At 51.3% G+C, this 25,801-nt stretch overlaps 1 protein-coding gene across 7 annotated transcripts in view; it reads right to left on the minus strand.

Moving 5' to 3' along the window:
• MED15 (mediator complex subunit 15) overlaps window positions 1–25,801 on the minus strand; it is an 81,125-nt gene that overhangs the window by 41,881 nt on the left and 13,443 nt on the right. For all 7 annotated transcript variants that reach the window (XM_070065917.1, XM_070065916.1, XM_051841028.2 and 4 more), the window contains exon 2: window positions 10,455–10,542. In XM_070065917.1, the coding sequence (XP_069922018.1) occupies window positions 10,455–10,542 (88 nt within the window). The remainder of the gene's footprint in view (window positions 1–10,454; window positions 10,543–25,801) is intronic.

Genomic DNA, 25,801 nt, shown 5'->3' on the forward strand with positions numbered 1-25,801 from the left:
AGGATGGCCACAGGGCAGAGCTGTGCACAGGGGCCAGAGCCAGGGACACAGAGACAGAGCCCCACACTCGTGGTGATTGCCTGTGCAGCAGCAACAGGAAATCAAGGTGCTATCTCTACAGAGCTGCCTTCTCCAGACAGTGTACAAAGATGCAATCACAAGGCCCAGGTGCTTGGGCCCCTGCACCCATATGGGAGACCAGGAGGAGGCATCTGGTTTGTTCCTTCATGAACTGACATCTGGATGTTTCTATTTTTTGGCTATCCTGAATGATGCTACAAACATCTGTATGGATATGTGTCTGCATTTATTTAGGTGCAAACCTGCTGGGTCACATAGTAATTCTACACTTACATTTTTGAGGAATCACCATTCAGTTTTCCAGGATGGTTATAACATTTTATATTCTCTCCAGCAATGTATAAGGGCTCTACTTTCTCTTGACTTTGATCAACACTGAGTTACTATCATTTTTTATTTATTTTATTTATTTGAAAGGCAGAGTGACACAGACGGAAATACAGAGAAAGAAAGAAACCTTCCATTTGCTGATTCACTACTCTAATGCCCGTAACAGCCAGGGCTGGGCCAGGCCGAAGCCAGGAGCCAGGAACTCCATCAACGACTCCCACATGGGTGGCAGGGGCCCAAGTACTTGGGCCATCTTCTGATGTTTTCCCAGGTGCATTAGTAAGAAACTGGATAGGAAGAGGAACAGCCAGGACCCGAACCAGTGCTCTGATGTGAGATGCTGGTAGGGTTGCAACTTAACATGCTGTATCACCATGCCAGCTCCCATAAGTTTTTAATTTTGATAAAGTCAAATTTACCTACATTTTCTTTTGTTGATAATGCTTTTGGCATCAGTTCCAAGAAACAGTTGCCTAGTGGCTGGGTGTTTCTGGCACAGCAGGTGAAGCTCCACATGGGGCATTCACATCTAAGCCTAAGCCTAGATCAGCGCCTAAGATCAAGTCTCCCAGGCTTTCCAATCAGTTTCCTGCTCACCTGGATCTTGGAAGTCAACAGATTACGGCTCAAATACCTGAGTCCCTGCCACCCATGAGGGAGCCTCGGATGGAATCCTTGTCTTCTGGCTTCAGTTTAGTCCAGGTCTGGCTGTCAGGGGAACGTGGGGGCTGAACCAGTAGATGGAATATCAATATTCTTCTCTCATATACTTGCTTGCTCTTTCAAATAAATGAAATAAATAAGCTTTAAAGAACACATATGGGCTAGCATTGTGGCACAGCCAGTTAGGCCGCCACTGCATACAATACTGGCCTCCCATACCTAAGCCATTTTAAGTCTCAGCTGCATCACTTCTGATCCAGCTCCCTGTTAATGCGCCTGAGAAAGCAGTGGAAGATGATCCAAGTTTTGGGCTCCTACCACCTACGTGGGAGACCTGGATGGAGTTACAGGCTCCTGGCTTTGGCCTGGCCCAGCTCTGGCCGTCGTGGCAATTTGGGGAATAAACCAGCAAATGGGAGGTCTCTTTCTCTGTCTTTCCCTCTGTCAATCTGCCTTTCAAATAAATAAATCTTTAGAAAATAATAACAACACAGGAGGTGGTACTGTGGAGAGTGGGTTAAACCATCACCTGCAGAGCCAGCATTCCATACGGGCGTCAGTTCAAGTCCTGGCTGCTTTACTTCTTCTTCTTCTTCTTCTTTTTTTTTTTTTTTTTTTTTTTTTTGACAGGCAGAGTTAAACAGAGAGAGAAAGGTCTTCCTTCCATTGGTTCACCCCCCAAATGGCTGCCATGGCCGGTGTGCTGTGCCAATCCGAAGCCAGGAGCCAGGTGCTTCCTCCTCGTCTCCCATGCGGGTGCAGGGCCCAAGCACTTGGGCCATCCTCCACTGCCTTCCCAGGCCACAGCAGAGAGCTGGCCTGGAAGAGGAGCAACCAGGACAGAACCGGTACCCCAACTGGGACTAGAACCCGGTGTGCTGGCGCCACAGGCGGACGATTAGCCTACTGAGCCACAGTGCCGGCCCTGGCTGCTTTACTTCTGATCCAGTTCCCTGCTAAGCACCTGGGAAGGCAGTGGAAGATGGCCCAGGTCCCTGGGCCTCTGTACCCATGTGCGAGATTAAGAAGCTCCTGGCTTTGGCCAGGCACAGCCCTGGCTATTGTGGCCATTTGGGGAGTGAACCAGAAGATGGAAGAACTCTGCCTCTCCTTCTCTTGCTCTGTAACTCTACCTTTTAGACAAATAAACAAGTCTTTATAAAACAAAAACACAGGGGCCTGTGCTGTGGCATGGTGAGTAAAGCCACCACCTGCAGTGCCGGCATCCCATATGGGCGCTGGTTGGAGTCCCGACTGCTCCATTTCTGATCCAGCTCTCTGCTAAGGCCTGGGAAAGCAGTGGAAGATGGCCCAAGTCCTTGGGCCCCTGCACCCACGTGGGAGACCCGGAAGAAGCTCCTGGCTCCTGGCTTCGGATCGGCCAGCTCAAGGATGGAAGACCTCTCTCTCTCTCTCTCTCTCTCTCTCTATCTCTCTCTGCCTCTCCCTCTCTACAACTCTGCCTTTCAAATAAATAAATAAATCTTTAAAAAAAAAACAACATAGGGCCGGCGCTGTGGCGTGCTGGGTAAAGCTGCCGCCTGCAATGCCGGTATCCCATATGGGCGCCGGTTCAAGTCCCAGCTGCTCCACTTCCGATCCAGCTCTCTTCTGTGGCCTGGGAAAGCAGCAGAAGATGGCCCAAGGACTTGGGCCCCTGCACCCACGTGGGAGACCCAGAGGAAGCTCCTGGCTCCTTCCTGGCTTTGGATCTGTGCAGCTCCAGCCATTGCGGCCATCTGGGGAGTGAACCAGTGGATGGAAGACCTCTCTCTATCTCTCTGCCTCTCCTCTCTCTGTGTAACTCTGACTTTCAAATAAACAAATAAATCTTTAAAAAAAAAAACACAACATAATAAATCTATTGAAAAATCAAACAATTAGAACTTAAAATGAACGTTGGAAATGTGCTTGCTTACCAAGGGCAGGGCAGGAGTCCCTAAAGCTAAGCGGAGAGAAGGAGTGCTGACTGCTGGCAGTAAGGCCCTAGACCCTTCTTCTGAAGCAGCACCCAGTCCAACCTGACATGTCAACAGCTGTCTAGCGCTAGTCTTCTCTTGGGTCCACACCTTGTAATGTAAAACTGTGTTCTTCTCGGCTTCCAGTGCCTGAACTCATGGGCAGGTGAACCATCCTTACTTACACAGGAACGGTAGAGGACACATTCTGAGTCAGCGATAAGCCTGACCACCACTGAATGAAGCCCCTTGGGAGCGAAAGGCAGGAAAGTATCTCCTTTTACGAGAGGCGGGCCGCGTCTCCTCCCCGGTCCCCAGGGGAGCACGGCAGGGCCTGTCTCCCCTTCCCTTTTATCCCAGCTGCTCAGCTGCTCCACTCGGGCCCTCCTCCCGGACAAGGGCCAAGGCGGCTTCCCAGGCTGATGCTCTTGCCTCCCTGGTCTCCTGACTCTCACCTTGGAAGCCCCCTAGTCCAGGGTCTTTCAGATCTACACCAGTCATCTAAGCTGCAGAAAGAAACATTTACTAATGTCGCATAATACTGTGAAGTGCAAAACGGGTGGTGTGTGTTTAACATAAGGTTAATCTTTGAAAGTCCAAGGGAGCAAACATCTAGAAACACAACCAGTTCTAGTAAGCCTCTGTCCGTACTGCCTGCACAGGGGTTGACACAGAGGTACCAGGCTCCCTGGCTGCCTTCCTAGCCAGTGGACGTCAAGTCTTCCTGAGCCTTCAGAAGGCCAGCTGGGGTCCTTGGAGTCACTGCGGTCACTATCACCAGCCAGCCTCAGGCATGGCTATTTTTGTAGTCCCACAGACGAGTAAGGTCTTCGGGAAATAAAGTGGGGGTTCAGGTGTCCTTTCCGCTTTGATAGATGGGAGTAGGTAAGAGGTGGCTGAGAGTGGAGGCTGACTCCACCCCAGCAGCAGACATCCCGGGCAAGACAATCGGCACCTGTGCGCCTCAGTATCCTTGTGTCACGCCACAGGGCTGAGTGGGGATCACATGGGTTCACATACAAGGCATGGAGCACAGGTCCTTGCAAGGGGACGTCATTTCATAGTGTGCAAATGGGTCTGGCATGGGACCTGGAGCCAGCCAATCAGGATTGGAAGGGCTTTAACCTGCAGTGCTAACAACCACGCTGGAGGCATGAGCACCTCCAGGCAATTCGGTGAATCCCTTCTGGCAGGAGGATTCAAGGCCCTTCTCGCCTTGGGGTATTCACTGGACAAACTGAAAGGCCCACAGGCGCCCTGGGGCTCCCTTTAGGGCAACACCTTTGCACTCACAAGCTTGCCCCTCTCCTCCATGACCCACATCCCAGCCCTCTGGGAGTCCAGGAACACGTGATCACACCTCCTCATCCTCCACGTTCTGGGGTCTTGGCCTTTAACCCTCACAAGGGACAAGGGGCAGGCATTTAGCGTAGAAGATGCTTATGTCCCAAATGTGTCCTACGTCAGAGTGCCTAGGTTGGAAATCTGGCTCTGGCTCTTTTTGTTTTTAAAAATTTATTTATTTGAGGCCGGTGCCGTGGCTCACTAGGCTAATCCTCCGCCTAGCGGTGCCGGCACACCGGGTTCTAGTCCCGGTCGGGGCGCCGGATTCTGTCCCGGTTGCCCCTCTTCCAGGCCAGCTCTCTGCTGTGGCCAAGGAGTGCAGTGGAGGATGGCCCAAGTGCTTGGGCCCTGCACCCCATGGGAGACCAGGAAAAGCACCTGGCTCCTGCCATCGGATCAGCGCGGTGCGCCGGCTGCAGCGCGCCGACCGCGGCGGCCATTGGAGGGTGAACCAACGGCAAAGGAAGACCTTTCTGTCTCTCTCTCTCTCTCACTGTCCACTCTGCCTGCCAAAAAAAAAAAAATTATTTATTTGAAAGACAGAATTATAGAGAGCTGGAGAGAGAGAGAGAGAGAGAGAGAGAGAGAGAGAACGGTCAGTCGGTCTCCCATCTGCTGGTTCACTCCCCAACTGGCCACAATGGCCAGAGCTGGGCCAATCTGAAGCCAGGAGCAAGGAGCTTCCTCCGGGTCTCCCACGCATGTGCAGGGGCCCAAGGACTTGGGCCATCTTCTACTGCTTTCCCAGGCCATAGCAGAGAGCTGGTTGGAAGTGGAGCAGCCAGGACTCGAACCGGCGCCCATATGGGCTTTAACCTGCTGCACCACAGGGACAGCCTCTCTAGCTCTCCTCACCCCCACCCAAGATTTATTTTATTTATTTTAAAGGCAGAATGACAGAAAGGGAGAAGGAGAGACAGATATTCCACTTGTTGGCTCACTCCACAAACAGCCACTATGGCAGCAGCTGGGCCAGGCTGAATGAAGCCAGGAATTGAAAACTCCAACTGGTCTCCCACATGGGTGCAGGGACCCAAGCACTTGGGCCATCTTCCACTGCTTTCCCAGGTGCATTAGCAAGCAGGAAGGTGGGTCAGAAGTGCAGCAGCCAGGACTCTAACAGGCACTCGGATACGGGATGCCGGAGTCACAGGCAGCAGTTCAACCTGCTGCATCACAACGTGAGCCCCTGGCTCTGGCTCTTGACTCTGGTCTCCTACTAATACAGATCCTGGGAGGCAGCAGGTTATAGCTCAAGCTATTGGGTCCCTGCCACGTGAGAGATATGGACAGAGCTCCTAGATTCAGCCTGGCCTAGTAGCAGCCGCTGCGGGGAGCTGGGGAGTGAGCTGCAGCAGATGGGAGTGCTCTCTCACATTAAGAAATCTCGATCCAAATATACAAAGAACTATTACGATCCAATAATAAAAAGACCAACAACCCAATCAGAAAAGGATCTGAAGAGAGATTTCTCCAAAGAAAATATACAATGATCAACAAGCACATAGAAAGATGCTTAACATCTTTTGATCAAGCAAATAACAAACTGTAACCACAATAAGATATACTTCATACATATGATGACTATAATAAAAAAGAACCATAGTAAGTGTTGGGGGAGGTGAGTGGGTGTTGTGGCGCAGCCGGAAGCCACTGTTGTCATGTGGTCCCATCTCAGGGTGCTGGTTTGAGTCCTGGATGCTCGGCTTCCACTCCAGCCGCTCTGCTAACGTGACTAGGTGTACATGGGTTCCTGCTACCACAAGGGAGTCCCAGATGGACTTCCTGGCTCCTGGCTTGGGCCTGGCCCTGGCTACTGCAGTCAACTGAGGCATAAATCAGGAAAGGGAAAATATCCCCCCGCCCCAATGTTCTGCCTTTCAAATGAAAATAAAAAAATAAAATTTTTAAAGTGTATATGTAAATTTCTTAGGGAAAAAAAATAACGGGAGGATGATGGGGTGAAACTGGAACCTCATAAGCTGCTGATAGGAATTTCAAATGGCACAGCTGCTTTGGGAAACAGTTTGGTAATTCCTCAAAAGGTAGAATATAGACTTACCCATCAACCCCCTAGGTATACATCCAAGAGAAATGAAAACATATGGGGGCCGGCGCCGCGGCTCACTAGGCTAATCCTCCGCCTAGCGGTGCCGGCACACCGGGTTCTAGTCCCGGTCGGGGCGCCGGATTCTGTCCCGGTTGCCCCTCTTCCAGGCCAGCCCTCTGCTGTGGCCAAGGAGTGCAGTGGAGGATGGCCCAAGTGCTTGGGCCCTGCACCCCATGGGAGACCAGGAAAAGCACCTGGCTCCTGGCTTCGGATCAGCGCGGTGCGTCGGCCGCAGCGCGCCGGCCGCGGCGGCCATTGGAGGGTGAACCAACAGCAAAGGAAGACCTTTCTCTCTGTCTCTCTCTCTCACTGTCCACTCTGCCTGTCAAAAAAATAAAAATAAATAAATAAATAAATAAATAAATAAAAAAAAGAAAAGAAAACATATGGGGGTCGATGCTGTGGTGTAGCGGGTAAGGCTGCCACATGCAGTGCCGGCATCCCATGTGGGTGCTGGTTCAAATCCCGGCTGCTCCATTTCCGATCCAGCTCTCTGCTATGGCCTGGGAGAGCAGTAGAGATGGCTCAAGTCCTTGGGCCCCTGTACCCACATGGGAGACCCAGAGAAAGCTCCTGGTTTTGGATCGGTGCAGCTCTGGTGGTTGCGGCCATCTGGGGAGTGAACCAGTGGATGGAAGACCTCTCTCTCCCTTTGCCTCTCTCTCTCTTTCTCTCTCTCTGCCTCTCCTTATCTCTGTAACTCTGACTTTCAAGTAAATAAATAAATCTTAAACAAACAAAAAAAATATATGACCACACAAAAACTAGTACGTAGGGGGATGTGCATCGTGATCCAGTAGTTGAAGCTGTTGCTTGGGATACCTGCATCCTGTGTCAGCTTCTGATCCAGCTCCCTTTTTATTTATTTATTTGACAGGCATAGTGGACAGTGAGAGAAAGACAGACAGAGAGAAAGGTCTTCCTTTTCTGTTGGCTCATCCCCCCAATTGCCGCTGAGGCCGGCACACCGCGCTGATCCGAAAGCAGGAACCAGGTGCTTCTCCTGGTCTCCCATGGGGTGCAGGGCCCAAGCACTTGGGCCATCCTCCACTGCACTCCCGGGCCACAGCAGAGAGCTGGCCTGGAAGAGGGGCAACCGGGACTAGAACCCGGTGTGCTGGCGCCACAGGCGGTGGATTAGCCTAAAGAGCCGCAGCGCCGGCCCCAGCTCCCTTCTAACATGCCTGGGAAGCAATGGAGTATGGCCCAACTGCCTGAGTTCCTGCCACCCACGCAGCATAATTCCTTAATAGTCAAAAAGTGGGAACAACCTAAATGTCCATCAACTACTGAGTGAATACATAAAATGTGATCTACCTACCCACAGATGGATTATCAGTTGGCAATAAAAAAGAATGAGGCATACGCTACAACATGGCTCATGGATAAACCTGAAAAATATGCTACATGAAAGAAGCCAGTTTCAAGAAAACAGTTACCACATGTCTGTATTTATAGGAAAAGCTCAAAATAGACAAATCCATAGCAACACAAAGTATATTCTTGGCTGTGAAGGGTTAAAGGAAAATGGGGCATGACTTCTAACAGGCACAGAGTCTCTCATGGAAAATGTTCTAAAATTAATCTGTGTTAATGATCGCACAACTCTGTGAACATCCTAAAGACCAATGCAAGGGGGCCAGTGTATGACGCAGTAGGTTAAGCCTCCACCTGCTATGCCAGCATGCCACATGGGCAGTGGTTCGTGTCCCAACTGCTCCTCTTCTGATCTAGCTCTCTGCTAATGGCCTAGGAAAGCAGTAGAAAATGGCCTAAATGCTTGAGACCCTGTACCCACATGGGAGACCCGGAGGAAGCTCCTGGCTCTGGATCAGCCCAGCTCCAGCCATTGCGGTCATTTGGGGAGTGAACCAGCAGATGGAAGACCTCTCTCTGTATCTCTCTCTCTCTGTCTATAACTCTGCCTCTCAAGTAAATTAATCTTAAAAAATAAATAAATAAATAAATAAATAAATAAATAAAAGACCACTGCAGGAGAGGATGAGACATTGCTTGGGAGGCCTACATCCCATATTAGAGTGCCTGGGCTTGAGTCTCGGCTCCACTTCCTATCACAGCTTCTTGGACATGCACATCCTGCAAGGCAGCAAGTGATGGCTCAGGCAGGTGGGCCCCGTCACTGATATGCGAGACCCAGAATGAATTCCCAGCTCCTGGTCCTGGCTCCGGCTCAGCCCAGCCCTAGCTGTTGCAGACATTTGAGAAATGAACCAACAGATGGAAGATCTTACCCTGTGTAACATTCTCTTTGCTTTTCAAAGAAATAAAAATAAAACAGTTTTTAAAAGGCCACACTTCCTGGCTCCTGACTAGGATGCTCTGGACGTTGCCAACAAAATTGGGATCATCTGAACGGAGTCCAGCTGGCTAATTCTAAATACATGTTTTTTCACCATAAAAAAAAAAAAAAATAAAAAAAAAATAAAAGGCCACACTTCAAACAAGTGAATTATATAGTATATAACTTACACCTCTATAATAGTCTTAAAGGAAAAGAAAATATTTATTACATTCTAAAGAGCATCAAACAAAGTCAATGGGGAGGTTGGCCTTATGGCACAGCACGTTAGACCATCACTTGTCACTTCAGTGTCCCATATCCAAGTGCCAGTTCAAGCCCCAGCTGATTTATGTCCAATCCAGCTCCCTGCTAACACACGTGGGAAGGCAGCGGAGGATGGCCCAAGTATTTGGGCCCCTGCCAAACACGTAGAAGACTGAATGGAATTTTAAGCTTCAGTCTGGACCAGCCCTGGCCATTGTGGCCATTTGGGGAGTGAGTCAGCAGATGAAAGGTATTTCTCTCTCTTGCTCCCTCTCCCTGTCACTCTGTCTGTCAAATAAATAAATATTAAAAAAAAAAAATCAATGGAAAATGAAATTCAAAGATGCTTCTTTTGGTGACAAAAATTGGAAATCCATTCATTGCTTTAAAAAAAAAATCCTCTATTTATATGAAAGGCAAAGCAAGAGCAAGAGCGAGAGAGACAGAGAGACATCTGCTAGTTTACTCCCCAAATGCCTGCAACGGCCTAGGCTGGACCAGGCCAAAGCCAGGAGCCCGGAACTCCATTAGGGTCTCCCACATGGTGACATGGGGCCAAAGTGGTAGCTTAACCCGCTGCGCCACAATGCCTGCCTCACACACTGCTTGTTCGTGATGCATTTTCTATTAACCTCTTGAAGACGCGTGGTGTGCCCACAGCACAGAGCCCATGCCCACCTCACCACAGTACACGTGCTCTTGCTTGCATACATGTGCTCCAAATACACATGCTTCCTCACTTCTACAAAATTTCCTTCACTTTCTACCATTCTATCTCACTTCCACTGAAACACCTCCACCCCAGGGAGAGTGCAGAGGAAGGTGAGCGAGCCCTGCCCTGCTCAGTGGGGATCTTTCTCCCCACTCCACCCGTGATGTCCCGGGTCTCAACCTCTGGAAGCATCACCTTCCTCACCTAACAAAATGGACAGGAACCCTTCTGGGCCCGCACATCAGGGCCCTGGTAGGGCTTGCAGGAGGACTCCCCGGAGAGGGCTGAGGCTAAGCACAGACCTAGTTCTTATGTACAGTGCTCCTCTTTCCACAGAGCAGCTGAGGCCTGAGGCCTGAGCGAGCTCCCTGACCACAAGTGGAAGGGGCCAAAAGCTGGGCCTGCATCCTAGGTACCCACCCGGTCCCTTCCCTGTACCACCAGCACACGCGATGCACAGGCTGCTAATGTCACCCGCTACACTAAGAAGTCATTTCGGACGAGACTGAGCAGACCTGGTTACCTAACCTGTGGTGCCCCCCCTCCTCCCCGCAATGACCCAGAGTGCTGCAGGCAAAGCCAGCTGTGCTGGTTTTCAATCAGCGGGCAGCCACCCCCACCACTCTCTCTGCACCCACAGAGGCACCCCAGGATGTGCCTCTGCCAGGGACTGCACCCAGCAGGCCTTACCCGAGTCTTGGCCTTCAGGAACACGTGGCTCTCCATATCCTTGCTAGATTTGCTGTGGGCCACACCGGCTTTCCTCATGGCATCCTCACTGCAACACAAAAAGAGAAGAGATGTATATACCCACGAGCAGGTCCACCGTGTGGGGCCCCAGCCAGCAGCTGTCTCTGGTGGACAAGGCACTGTCCCAGCACGGCAGTCAGGCTGAGGTCCAGGAGGGGCAGGAAAGGAGGCACCCTCAGCAGGGCAGACAGGCAGCTGAGTAAGGGAGTAAGAGCCAGGCTTGAGAAGGTGGCTGCCATGAAGTCTACTGGGACTGCTTAATACCAGCACAAGAATTGAGCTGGCGCCGTGGCTCAATAGGCTAATCCTCCACCTTGCAGCGCCGGCACACCGGGTTCTAGTCCCGGTTGGGGCGCCGGATTCTGTCCCGGTTGCCCCTCTTCCAGGCCAGCTCTCTGCTATGGCCAGGGAGTGCAGTGGAGGATGGCCCAGGTGCTTGGGCCCTGCACCCCATGGGAGACCAGGAAAAAGCACCTGGATCCTGGCTCCTGCCATCGGATCAGCGCGGTGCGCCGGCTGCAGCGGCGGCCATTGGAGGGTGATCCAACGGCAAAGGAAGACCTTTCTCTCTCTGTCTCTCTCTCTCACTGTCCACTCTGCCTGTCAAAAAAAAAAAAAAAAAAAAAAATACCAGCACAAAATCAAGTGTGCTGGACTGCTGTGACCAGCCCTGCCCACTAGGTGGCCTGTGTCTCCATTCAGCTCTGCCACTGAGAGCACAGGGAGACTCTGGTTCCAGATTCCTCCTTTGTAAAATGAATGTCTATGGATCCCTGCAAGGCAAGGGTCCCCATGTGCAGGTTCTCTTAAGGGGCCAGAGACTGGCCCCAATTCCAACAGCTTCTAGCTGAAGACAGGAGAAGGCAGGCCACACAAATGTGAAAAATATTATAAACACGCATTTACCCATGTACCTAACAATGACGGTTTTCATCACACTGAAGTCCCACAGGGACAGAGAGGTGTGCATATCAGTGAAGCTGAGCTCCCCTTGAAGGGCAGCACCATGCTGCCCACCACGCTCACAAGACAAGAACAGGTGCACATCTGTCAGAAAGCAAAGGAGGGGCTGGCACTGTGGCACAGTGGGTCAAGCACTGCCACGCTGGCATCCCGTGTTGGAACACTTAGCCCACGTCCCGGCTGCTCTGCTTTTGTACCAGTTTCCTGCTAATACGCCTGGGAGGGGCTGGCACTGTGGCGGAGCAGGTAAAGCTGCAGTCTGCAGTGCCAGCATCCCATATGGGTGCCGGTTCTAGTCCCAGCTGCTCCGCTTCTGATCCAGCTCTCTGCTATGGTCTGGGAAAGCAGCAGAAGATGGCCCAAGCGCTTGGGCCCCAGCACCTGTGTGGGTGAACCAGAAGAAGCTCCTGGCTCCCGGCTTCAGATCAGTGCAGCTCTGGCCATTAGGGCCATCTGGGGAGTGAACCAGTGGATAAAAACAGCTCTCTCTCTCTCTCTGGCTCTACCTCTCTCTTTAACCCTGCCTTTCAGCAATAGGTTCCCACCAGCCAGGCAGCCAAGGGATAGAGCAAACACACGACAGGGAGGTCAGCAGGGCCACAGGGATGCAGGAGGAATTGAGTAGGAGGGTAACACAGAGCCAGCCAGTGCACAGGACAAGATTAGACTCGTGGGGAATTGAGGCACAGGCAGGCGCTGGCTGGGAGCCTAGTAAGGACCCAGTGTGTATGTGCTGAGGCTGCTAATGTCACCCGCTACACAAAGAAGTCACTGGGCATTTCTGACGAGACTGAGCAGACCTGGTTACCTAACCTGTGGTGCCCCCCACCAATGCCCGTTACTCTTCCCACCTTCTGGCAGCTGTGTCAAAGGAGGCAAACCAGCCACACAGAGACTCAGCAGGGGATGAAGGCCAGAGATCAGCACCTGCTGGCCAAGCCGCACAGCCTGGGGGCTGCCTGGCTGCGGAGCAGCAAGGCTGTGGTTGCAGGTGCAGCCAGGGGCAAGATGCAAACCCAGAGAAGAGGAGAAGAGGCAGGAGCCTGACGGAGGACCCAGTGGCATAGATGGGCTTGGAACTCAACAGCAGCAATCACTGAGGGCTAAAGTCGGCTCCTCAGAACAGAGCTGGTGAGCGGCTGCACATCTGTCCAGACAGCGTCAGCAGACTGGCAGGCCCCACACAGACACAGTGCATCTGGCTGGCACACGCACGCAGATTCCACCCAGAAACACAGCGGACAGCTGGAGCTGAGAGGTACTGGGAGCCCAAGCTAGGCGAGCCGACAGCAAAGTGGCACCAGACGCCAGTGCATTTGCTGGAGGACAAGTCCTGTGCCATCCCGCCAGGGTCACACCAGAGATGATGTGGACAGTGTGGGCACCCACTGTTAGTGACTCAGAGTCTGAGGAGCATCAGCCGGGCTGGAGACCAGAAACAGACGCACTCTGAGGCGTGCGAACACGCGCCTCTGCAGCAGGAGACTGAACTGGGAGGAACGGCCAGTCTCGTGTGAGCAGCAAATGCTGTAAGATTTGGAGCCAAGGAGGAAGGTGCTCCTTCAGCCGGGTGCCAGGGCTCTGCAGGGCAGCACTGGACCACTGCCACAGCCTCTGCATGGAGAGCCCGCTTAGCCGCTGAAGCCTGAGCAGTGACACCCTGAGGACTGTCCCAGTTCTGTGAGCCACATCTTACAAGATGTTTCTGCTCCCGACTGTAATTCTGAAGATCAAGCTCTGTAAGAGAAACGGAGGCGCAGCCAGGCGGATCTGCCCTCTGTTCCCAGCAGAGGCTGGCCCGTCTTCCCTGGCGTCTAGTCAGGGCCCTGTTCTCTGGGAACCAACTGCTCAGCCCTACATTTCACTCATGCTTAGGTTGGGTCCCCCCTTTCCTCACTCTGGGACCTCAAGTGCCGGCTGCATGAAGCTGTGCCAGGACCTGGCTCCACCTTGGAAACCTTGAAACAGCCCAGCTCACTCTCCAAAGTCCCTTCTGTTCTCCCTCAGCTGGGTTTGCCGTCCCACAATGCCTCCGCAGCAGCTGGACGGGAATGGCCATTCCCGTCTCTGTCTCCTGAAAACAACCCTGGCAGCGACTGCTACTAAATGAAGGTAAACTATCACACGAGGAGACAGCCTCAAACACAGGCCGGAGGGTGCGCCTTCACGGACACAACTGACGGAGCAACACGTCACGGTTAAGAAGCCCAATGCAACAAAGCCTTTCTTTCCCCTCCTCTTTCCTTATTTGAGAGGCAGAGTTACCCCAAATGACTGCAATGCCCAGAGCTGGGCCGATTAGTAGTAGCTTTTTCCTAGTCTCCCATGTGGGTACAGGGGCTCAAGCATTTGGACCATCTTCTACTGCTGTCCCAAGCCATCAGCTGGGAGCTGGAGCAGCTGGGACTCAAACCAGTTTCCATTCAGGATGCTGGCACTGCAGGCAGAGGCTTAACTTACTATGCCACAGTGCTAGCCTTGTTGTCTGGGTTTCTAAGCCATTATTTAACACTGGAGGGTAAATCCAATATTTGGGTATAAGTAAAATTGCTCATCTTCCTGTTTTTATATTAGACATTACTTATTGACTGCTTGGAGATGATGTGAGTTTATAAAGGGTGGTGTTTGCCTGGCCTGCTGATTCAGAGGCCTGCATCGCATACTGCAGTATCTGGGTTGGTTCCCGGCTACAACTCCTGACTCCAGGTTCCTGCTGATTCAGACCCTGGGAGGCAGCCGTGATGTTGCTTAAGTCACTAGGGTCCTGTCGCCCACCCCTGAGACCTGGATTGAGTACCAGCTGTGAGCTTTGGCCCTGTGCAGCCATGTAGCCAGAACTTGAAGCAGTGCCCACATGAGATGCCAGCATCACAACCAGCAGCTTAACCTGCTGCGCCACAACACCAGGACCCCCTCACTTCCTGTTCAAATCCTTGCCCCACACTCCTGCCTTGCTGCAACTGTGACAAACCCTTCTAAGGGATCTCTCTCCAGTTCCCATTCCTGCCTCCACCACCTCTACCAGCCCTCTAAGTCACGGGACTGCCAGTGAGCCTGGGAAGCAGCTGGGCTAGGTCCCTGCATGCTTCAAAGACATCATGCCTCACTCTTCACCAGCCATGCAGGGAGCCTGTCCAGGAGTCACTGGGGAGCTCCCTCCTGCACCCATGCTCTCTCTGCCCAGGGCACTGGGGGGAGGGGACAGTGACCCTGCTGCCTTGCATATTCCCTGACCACCCCACTGGCCCTGCTAGGGCTCCCCCCCCATGCCTACCTGGTACCCATGCTGTCTGCCTCACAGACGCCCTGCAGGAATCACTGGTTTCTGTCTGTGGGCCCCACTGTACTATGAACACAAAGCAGAAACGACAGCATCCACTCTGCATGTAACAGGCAGTCAAGTCGTCGATATGTGGGACGAGACGACTGGCCATTTCAACACAAGCGGTGGGCTGTCATGCATTTGGATGGGCTATGATGAGCAGCACTGAGAATCAGCATGGTGGGCACCGGAGAAACAGCCTTGAACAGGCAGGTACAGGGAGGGGAGACCGGGCAAAGACATGCACGGAGGTAGGCAGACGGCAGGCAGCTGGGTCTGGCAAGAGGCACCCAGAGAAGGAAGGGCGTGGGCTCCGAGTCCACGTTGGCCATGCTCCAGCTCATTGACCCAGGGAGAAGCTCCAGCATGGCCCCTCATAAAGGAGCACTCTGAAGGGCTGCGGAGCTCCTGTCCAGCATGAGCCTGTGGCTCCTCACCTACTCCCCACCCCTGACTTGGGGGACTCCGTTTATTAGCAGGAATCGAGCCCCAGTCCTTGTCATCTCAATCAGTGTAGGGTAAAGCAGGGACGGTCCACGTGCACCTGTGCCAACACAGGTGAGACCTCTGGCAGTCAGTTCTTCAAAGGTCCAGGGCATGCGGGAAGCACCAAGCATGTGTTAAAGGAATCGGTGAGAGAACCTGCCTGACTGTGAAGTACAACGGCATCCCAAAATACCTCACTGCACACCGACGTCAGTGGCGCCCCTTCCCGGGAGATGAGGGAGCGCAGCTGCCCTCCCACTGCAACAATGAGTCACCTGCAGCGTACCCCCACGCCAGCCCCACAGCCAGGCAGGAAGGGTGTACCATGGGTACAATGGTAATAAGGAGAAACTGGCCTGCTCCCGCTCCCTGACCCTCCCTTCCACTCCACCCCCTGTTCCCAGGCCTGCTTCCCACCTAAGGGCCCTCTCACTCTCCATGACTCCTGTCCACACCCCACCCCACACCCTCCTTTCCCACTCCTGGAGGGATGCATGAATTCCAGGAAAGCCGACCCCTCCGCAGGTGTCTCAAGCAGAAAAATTCTTTCCTCCCTGGGTCACAGACCCAAGGAGACAGGAGGCTGCCTCCATCTGTGTGTGTGACAGACATGTCCAAGGGAACCTTGTTTCTTCTAATTTAAGAACCACAACACCCACTCGAGTGCAGAGATTTCTGCAGCCCCACCTCCGCCCACCCAGAAACCTCCCAATACGTCACCAGCTGAGTTTGCAGAGACAGCATCTGTTCTGATCACCCACCTGGGACAGGAGCCTACGGACTGCACGTGGACTCTACCCAGTGTCTATACACTCTAAGGTCCCGGAAGACAACAGGAGAGTCACACAGGAGGACGAAAGTAATCCTGAGCATACTACCAGAAGTGGACAGCAACAAAGAGAAAAGATTTCATGGCATAGTTGCTTAAGCTGCTGCTTGTGACACCGGCATGCCGGATCAGAGTGCTGGTTCAAGTCCTGGCTACTCCACTTCTGATCCAGCTTCCTGCTGATGTGCTGGGAAGCAGAGGATGATGGCACCAAGTACTGGGCTCCTGGCTTCAGCCCAACCCAGCTCTGGCTGCTGTGGGATCTAGGGAATGGGCCAGTGGACAGAAAATCCATCTTTCTCTCCCTCCCTACTTCTCTGTCACTCTGCCTCTCAAAGAAATAAGTCTTAAAAAAAAAAAAAAAAGTGTATTTCCAGGGCCAGTGCTGTGACGTCGCGGGTCAAGCCGCTGCCTGCCGTTCTGCCATCCCATATGGGTGCTGGTTCCAGTTGGAAGACCATGCTTTGAGGAAGGACTCAGAATCTGCAGCCAGGTGCGCCTCCAGGGCTGCAACCAGCTGACAAGTGACTGACCACAGCTTAAGGGCATCCCCCTCTTAGAGTGAGAGCCAACCAAGGACCCCCAGGCATCCTGGCATGCAGGAAGAAGGAAACACAGAAACTGAGGCCGGCACTGGTTCGAGTCCCGGCTGCTCCTCTTCTCATCCAGCTCTCTGCTGTGGCCTGGGAAGGCAGTAGAAGATGGCCCAAGTCCTTGGGTCCCTGCACCCGCGTGGGAGACCAGGAAGAAGCACCTGACTCCTGGCTCCAGATCGGCATAGCTCCGACCATTGCAGCCATTTGGGAAGTGAACCAACGGAAGGAATACCTCTCTCTGTGTCTCTCACTGTCTGTAACTCTACCTCTCAAATAAATTAAAAAAATCTTAAAAAAAAAATGCAGAAACCATATCATCCAGAAACTGCATCCATTTAACAGAAACAGGTGCTATAAAAAGGGGAAAGCTAGATTACAAAGAAAACAAAAAGGAATTTTTAGAAAGAAAGCATATCAGCAGCAAAAACTCAGAGATAAAATTGAGGAAACACCCCAGAAAGCAGAGTTAACAGACAAAGGGCTGGATAACAGGAGTGAAATAAAGAAAACGCATGGCCAACATCCACACTCTCCCAAGAGAATGAGCCAGGAAGTGGCTCTAAAGAACCTTCCCCACAGGGAGGACCTGAGTTTGAGAAGGAGGCAAGGCACCCAGGCTTTGGCCAGCATAGTTCTGTGGAATGTGCTTCTAAATCTTCCAGGAAATAAGTCCCACCAAGAGTCTAGATGCACCCAATGTGCCATGGTCTCCAGGAAACTAATTCCTCTGAGGCCTTCTGCCTGAAGCTGGAAGAATAAAGGAGCAAACCACAAGACACAGGATACGGGAAATTGGGAACCCCATGCAGACCAGCAACCATCTGCAGAATGCAATTTGAGAGGTCAGCTGGGGACTGTCCTCCCCGCATCCAGTAAAGAGCTGGAGCTGACGGCCAGCTAGCTCTGAGGTGGTCACTCAGCTCACTGAGCCTGGAAATAAGCTAGGGACTGACTATACTGAAAGGCGACTAGAAAATATGGTTAGAGCTAGCAACTGGGGGGCTGGCATTGTGGTACATTACGTTAAGCGGCCACCGGCAACGTCAGCACCCCATAAGGGTGCTGACTTGAGCCCTGGCTGTTCTACTTCTGATTCAGCTCCTTGCTAACGCACCTGGGAAAGCAGTAGAAAATGGTCCAAATGTCTGGGGCTCCTACCACCCGACAGGTGGGGGATCTAGATGAAGGTCTTAGATCCTAGCCAGTGGATAGCAGACAGAAGATCAATCAATCTCTCTCTCTCTCTCTCTCTCTCTCTTCCTCCCTTTTTCCTTCCCTCCCTCCTTCTAATTCTGCCTTTAAAATAAATAAGTAAATCTTAAAAAAAAAAAAAAATTAGCAACTGGTACCCAGAAAGCTGGGCAGTTTTTTTTTTTTTTTTTTTTTTTTTTGACAGGCAGAGTGGACAGTGAGAGAGACAGAGAGAAAGGTCTTCCTTATTGCCATTGGTTCACCCTCCAATGGCCGCCACGGCCGGCACGCTGCGGCCGGCGCACCGCGCTGATCCGAAGGTAGGAGCCAGGTACTTTTCCTGGTCTCCCATGCGGGTGCAGGGCCCAAGCACTTGGGCCATCTTCCACTGCACTCCCGGGCCATAGCAGAGAGCTGGCCTGGAAGAGGGGCAACCGGGACAGAATCCAGCGCCCCAACTGTGACAAGAACCCGGTGTGCCGGCGCCGCAAGGCGGAGGATTAGCCTAGTGAGCCGCGGCGCCGGCCAACTGGGCAGTGTTTAAAAGGCATTTTTTTTGAGGAAAGATAAAAGTTATACTATGCCACCACATCCAGCTATCAATATCATTTGTGTTGGTTTAAAATATAAACACCCAGGGGATGGTGCTGTGGTGCAGTGTGTTAAGCTGCTGCCTGCAATGCCTGAATCTCCACTTTCAGCCCAGCTGCTCCACTTCCGATCCAGCTCCTTGCTAATGCACCTAGGTAAGCAGCAGCAGAGGGTCCAAGTGCTTGGGCCCCTATATTCAGAGTGAGACTTGGATGAGTCCTAGGCTCCTGGCTTGAGCCTGGCCCAGCCCAAGCCATTGCGGCCATTTGGGGAGTGAACCAGTGGATGGAAGATCGAGCAATTGATCTCTCTCTCTTACTTTGCATTTCAAATAAATTAAGAAATTTAAATAACTAAAATGTAAACATTTACTGGGAGGATGAGGGAGAAGCAGAGACCCTGGCTGGGGAGCAGCTGGAGAGCAAGGTGGTAAGTCACCCGCTCACCCAGCGGAGTCGGAGGCAGCACATGAGCACTACTGAGATCTGGGGAAACAGCCAAGGCCCAAAGGCACCTGCTGCCTCGGGGAGGCCTGGGCGAACAGGGTATCACTGCAGATTCTTGTCTTATTATTACTTGATCTTTGCAACTGATGTTCATATATTACCTCAATGATATGAAAGTAACTTAAATGACAAAATGCACATAAAGACTGTGTCTTAGAGAAATACCCGGGTGAACAGCAGCTATTACTGAGAAAGGCCTGGGGCCGGGACTTAGACTAGTGGTTCAGAAGCCCATATCCCTTGGCCGGCGCTGTGGCTCACTAGGCTAATCCTCCGCCTTACGGCGCCAGCACACTGGGTTCTAGTCCCGTTCGGGGCGCCGGATTCTGTCCCGGTTGCCCCTCTTCCAGGCCAGCTCTCTGCTGTGGCCAGGGAGTGCAGTGGAGGATGGCCCTAGTCCTTGGGCCCTGCACCCCATGGGAGAACAGGATAAGTACCTGGCTCCTACCTTCGGATCAGCACGGTGCGCCGGCCGCAGCACGCCGGCCGTGGCGGCCATTGGAGGGTGAACCAACGGCAAAAGGAAGACTTTTCTCTCTGTCTCTCTCTCTGTCCACTCTGCCTGTCCAAAAAAAAAAAAAAAAAAAAAAAGCCCATATCCCACACTGAAGTGCCTGGGTTTGACTCCTGGCTCCTAACTCCAGGGTCTGCATTAGCCTGGAGGCACAGAGATGGCTTAAGTGACTGATTTCCTGTCAACCATGTGGGAGACCTGGACTGCAATACTGGTTCCTGTCTGCAGCCCACCTTGGTCATGGAAGGTTTTTGGGGAGTGCATTAGCAGGTGGGAGCTCTCTCTGCCTCTCAATTGTTTTGTTTTAATGTAAAGAAAGGTCTCGTCCACCTTTCTAAACCTTCCTGTCTTAGCTAACACTGGACAGGAATCATCAATTTTGACTCCTACGCGTGTCCCAGAAAGCCTACCATGTATTCCTTCCACAGTGCTGCCAGTGGCCCCACGATCACAGAGTACAGACTCACTACGGGTCTCAAGGTGAGTGAGGCCAGCGAGTACTGGCAAAGCAGCTGCCCTCCTGCAGGCTCCAGCACCCCCAGACGAGGGAGGGGCCTCCCAATGCTCCCAGCTGGACGAGCCCCTTGCCTGTTGTCTGCCAGCATGGGCCCGGTTTTACATCCAGTCTTCTGAGTCTCCAGAGAGCTACCAACCAGCACCCCACTGTACCCAGTCTTCTCCTGACCCTACAGCTGGCTCACTGCCCCAGTGGCCAGGTGGTTTCATCTCTGAGGCAGGAAATAATGAGACACCAACTGCTTTAGTCACAAATAGTAACCACAGCAAACACCTGGCCTCTGGACCTCACAGGTAGCGGGGTGTAAGTCTGCCAAACTTCATCCCAAACAGACTGCAACTTCTTCCATTGCTTTGTTAGCAAACTTCTGCACTCTGGTTGTTTGACTATTTAAAGAAACATACAATGTTTTTGAACAAGACAAAAATATGCACTTCAGAATTTAACCATCCACCTACATGTAGGAATGGATATTTTGGTTCTGTACAAATGTTCTAATCCTATCAGTACCAAAGACTTGACACACTTTCTCAGCTGTCTGATAAAGCTCTCCTACTTCTCTCAAGATCTTTCAACTCACAGGGAACAAGATCAAAGAAATGACCTGGGAACCGGCGTCATAGTGCAGCAGGTTAAGCTGTGTCTTCGATGCCAGCATCCCACACGAGCACCAGTTCAAGTCCTGGATGCTCCACTTCCAATCCAGCTCCCTGCTGATGCACCTGGGAAAGCAGCAGAAGATGGCCCAAGTGCTTGGGCCCCCACTACCAGCAGGAGACGTAGATGAAATTTCAGGCTCCTGGGACCAGCACTGTGGCATACGGTTGGGCCGTCGCCTACAATGCTGGCATCCCATATGGGCACCAGTTCAAGTCTTGCCTGCTCTACTTCTGATCCAGCTCCCTGCTAATGAGACCAAGTTCTTGGACCTCTATACCCACGTGGGAGACCTGGATGAAGCTCCTGGCTCCAGCCTGGTCCAGCCCCAGCCGTTGCAGCCATTTGAGGAGTGAATCAGCAGGTGGAAGATTTATCTATCTCTCCCCCTCTCCTTTTTTCTCCCTCTCACTTTGACTTTAAAATAAAATAGAATAAATCTTTAAAAATAATTAATTAATTCCAGGCTCCTGACTTCAGTCCCAGCCCTGGCTGCCTGGCTGTTGCAGCCATTTGGGAAGTGAACCAGCAGATGAGCTCAATCTCTCTCTCTCTCTCTCTCTTTCTTATTTTTTTTTTTAAGAGTTTGCACGATTTTATTCTTTCATAACACAAATATCTATAAAACATGACAATAAAATGTCATGACATTAAAATTTCAGTATTTACTATTTAGTTCTTTTTTTTTTATCTTTTATTTAATGAATATAAATTTCCAAAGTACGACTCATGTGTTACAATGGCTTCCCCCCCCATACCGTCCCTCCCACCCACAACCCTCCCCTTTCCCACTCCCTCTCCCCTTCCATTCACATCAAGATTCATTTTCGATTATCTTAATATACAGAAGATCAGCTTAGTATACCTTAAGTAAGTATTTCAACAGTTTGCTCCCACACAGAAACATAAAGTGAAAAATAATAGATGATTTTTTTTAAATGATGATGAAATCAGATCGGACCTATTGTCATGTTTAATCCCAGTGAGAGTCAAGTTGGGAATTGATAATTTCTTTCTTTCTTTCTTTTTTTTTTTTTTTTTACAGAAGATCAGTTTAGTGTACATTAAGTAAAGATTTCAGTCGTTTGCACCCCCATAGAAACACAAAGTGAAATATACTGTTTGAGTACTCGTTATAGCATTAAGCCTCAGTGTACAGCACGTTAAGGACAGAGATCCTACATGAGGAGTAAGTGCACAGTGACTCCTGTTGTTGACTTAACCAATTGACACTCCTGTCTATGGCATCAGTAATCTCCCTATGCACCAGTTATGAGTTTCCAAGGCTATGGAAGCCCCTTGAGTTCTCCGACTCTTATCTTGTTTAGACACGGTCATAGTCAAAGTGGAGGTTCTCTCCTCCCTTCAGAGAAAGGCACCTCCCTCTTTGAAGACCTGTTCTTTCCACTGGGATCTCACTCACAGAGATCTTTTTGCCAGAGTGTCTTGGCTTTCCATGCCTGAAATACTCTCATGGGCTTTTCAGCCAGATCCGAGTGCCTTTAGGGCTGATTCTGAGGCCAGAGTGCTATTTAGGACATCCGCCATTCTATGAGTCTGCTGAGTATCTCACTTCCCATGTTGGATCACTCTCCCCTTTATTTATTCTATCGGTTGGTGTTAGCAGATACTAGACTTGTTTATGTGCTCCCTTTGACTCTTAGTCCTTTCATTATGATCAATTGTGAACTGAAATTGATCACTTGGAGTAGTGAGATGGCATTGGCACATGCCACCTTGATGGGATTGAATTGGAATCCCCTGGTATGTTTCCAACTCTACCAATTGGGGCAAGTCAGCCCGAGCATGCCCCAAATTATACATCTCTTCCCTCTCTTATTCCCACTCTTATGTTTAACAGGGATCACATTTCAGTTAATTTTCAACACTTAAGAATAACTGTGTGATAATTACAGAATTAAACCAGTCATATTAAGTAGAACAGACAAAAAAAAATACTATGAGGGATAATGTATTAAGTTGTCCATTAGCAGTCAGGGCTATGCTGATCAAGTCACCATTTCTCATAGTGTCCATTTCACTTCAGGAGGTTTCCTTTTTGGTGTTCAGTCAGTTGTCACCGATCAGGGTCTCTCCCTCTTTCTTAAAGATTTATTTTATTTGAAAGTCAGAGTTACAGACAGAGGTAGAGAGACACTAAGGGAGAGATCTTCCATCTGCTGGTTCACTCCCTAAATGCTGCAAAGGCCAGAGCTAGGCCAGACCAAGCCAGGAACCAGGAACCAGGAGCTTCTTCTGGGTCTCCCACATGGGTGCAGGGGCCCAACCATTTGGGCAATGCTCCACTGCTTTTCCAGGCACATTAGCAGGAAGCTGGATCAGGGAAGTGGGAAAATGGGATGCCCACATGGGATGCCGGCACTGCAGGTGGCAGTTTAACCTGCTACACCATAGCGCCAGCCTTTATAACTCTGCCTTTCAAAAAAAAAAAAAACACTACTTTTTTTTTTTTTGGAGGCAGAGTGGACAGTGAGAGAAAGACACAGAAAGGTCTTCCTTTTCCGTTGGTTTACCCCTCAATGGCCCCTGCGGCCGGCGCGCTGTGCCGATCCGAAGCCAGGAGCCAGGTGCTTTTCCTGGTCTCCCATGGGGTGCAGGGCCCAAGCACTTGGGCCATCCTCCACTGCACTCCCTGGCCACAGCAGAGAGCTGGCCTGGAAGAGGAGCAACCAGGACAGAATCCAGCGCCCCAACTGGGACTAGAACCCGGGGTGCCGGCGCCGCAGGCGGAGGATTAGCCTAGTGAGCCGCAGTGCCAGCCAAAAAAAAAACATCTTTAAAGAAAAAAAAAAAAAAAAAAAAGACCTGAAGGACAGGCTGCTGCCCTTAAGATGGCTCGTTGCTATCTGAGCTGGTTCAGGAGACACAGGAGCTTGTGACATTTACTCCAAAGCTTCGACCTCAAAGAATCAGCAGTTCTAGCCTGAGGGCGTCCCACTCACCACCAGCCTAGCACGTGGCAAGGACGTGTTCTGCCACACGGATTGTTAGGAAAATGCTTATCTCACACAGGGTGTGGCATATAAGGGGAGGCCCCGCTACTGAAATCGTATGGTGTGTGGATGTGATTTAAAATAGTTCAGGAGGGGCGGATGGAACAACACTAGCCATATGTCACTAACTCCTAAGTACTCAGCACACTGTCTATTATCTCTGCTTCTGGGCTTCTGGGAACACTTGAAAAATCCATAATAGAACTAAAAAAAAAAAAAAATCAGTGAAATGCTTGTCTTCAAGTCCATGGGATGGCTGTGCATGGCCCACACCTTGTGAGAACGTGGGCAGCAGGCACACAGGTCCCAGCTGGAGCCCACCCAGGGAGAGAACCCAACTTAAACCAGGAGAAACCTACAACCCAAAACTGCACTCCCAGTTACAGCCTAGTTCTACCTACAAAATGCCTGTGCATATTTTCATATTTAAAACACATACATATAAAGTTATAGGCACACTCAGCATGAGAGGAAACATATCAATATGTCAGAAACGGCCCTATCTGGGCAGAGAGATTATGGAAAAACCCTTCCTGTTTTTCAGTACTCTACAATGTTATCTGGAAGGGAATGAAGCACTACACCCACAAGTCCTGACACAGGCCAAGAGCGCAGGGAGAACAGGGCTGAGGCTGTCGTGCCCGGCTGTGCAGTGCCCGCGCTCTCAGCCAGTCCTTCCCTGAGTCTGCTCTGCCCACCATAGACCTCCCCTATGGGCACCGGCTTTGCCTCCTCTGCCACCGCCCTGGGCAGACAGGCTTCACCCTGGCCTCTAGAGTGGCCGGCCCACTTGCTACTGCAGCACAAAGGATGCTCTTCCAGGTCTGCTCCCTGCACCTCCCACTGGCTGTCAGGACTTTATGTTTAGAAGGGTGAGCAGCCCTCCCTACTCCCCACATCCTCACCTTGCACTGATCGCTCAGAAACCAGTATGCAGTCAGGGGTCCTCTCCCAGAGTGGGACACAGCTGTATCCCTTCTTCTCACAAGCTTGCGCGCACACATGCACACACACACACACACACACACAAACCACCACATCCCATAGCTTCTTTGCTTACAGGTTCTCTCCCTCCTAAATCATTCTTTTCATTCCTATCATCATGGCACCCAATGGGTCTCAAGGTCAAGTACGCCTTCAAAATCAACAGGGAGCTTGTCATAATGGCAGGTGCTGGGAAGAATGTCAAGCAGGTGGAACTCCACACTGGTGATGGGAATGAAAACTGAACCACTTGGGGAAAATGTTCGGCAAAACACGCTAAAGGCCACACCCTCTGATCCAGCCCTGCATACCACGCACAGAGTTAACACGTACACCCACCAGACTTGATCAAAACCACTCCTAGAGCTGCCTTTATGCAGCCAACAACTGGAACTAACCCAATGTCCATTAAGTATCTAATGCAAAAGTGACCTCGTGGGGCTCGCGCTGTGGCATAGTGTGTTAAGCCACCGTCTGCAGCACCAGCATCCCTATGGGCACCGGTTCCAGTCCCAGCTGCTCCACTTCCGATCCATCTCCCTGCTAATGTGCCTGGGAAAGCAGACTAGGTTCCTGCACTCCCGGCTTCAGCCCTAGTCATTGTGGCCATTTGGGGAGCAAACCAGCAGATGGAAGATCTCTCTCTCTGTCTCTCCCTCTCTTGCTTTAACTCTTTCAAATAAATAAATAAATCTTAAAAAAAAAAAAAATGACCTGGTGCATGCATGCATCATGAACAGAATAGCATATATCCTAAATAAGAACAGCTGCTGTCCCGGAGGATAAACTACACAGCGATGGCACTGAAGGAGAGGAGCCAGAACAAGATCTACACACACTGTGATTCCACTGATAGTCAGCCGGGAGGCGGGGAGTGGGGACAGATCGGCCACGGCTAAAGGGCAGAGAGGAACCTGCTGGGGGCTGTGGGATACTGATGTATGAACAGACAGCTGAAGAAGGGTGTTGTGGTGTTCACTGTGACAGCTATGTGGTACCTCGATATATACACTCCATGAGGCAAGACAGAGCTGCTGGGCCCTGGGCCCTAGGACCCTGCCCTCTTTTCCAGTGGAAGGACCTCCTGCCTGAATCCATACCACAGAGCATGTGGCAA

Source organism: Oryctolagus cuniculus, chromosome 21 (assembly GCF_964237555.1).
Source record: "Oryctolagus cuniculus chromosome 21, mOryCun1.1, whole genome shotgun sequence".
NCBI lineage: Eukaryota > Metazoa > Chordata > Mammalia > Lagomorpha > Leporidae > Oryctolagus > Oryctolagus cuniculus.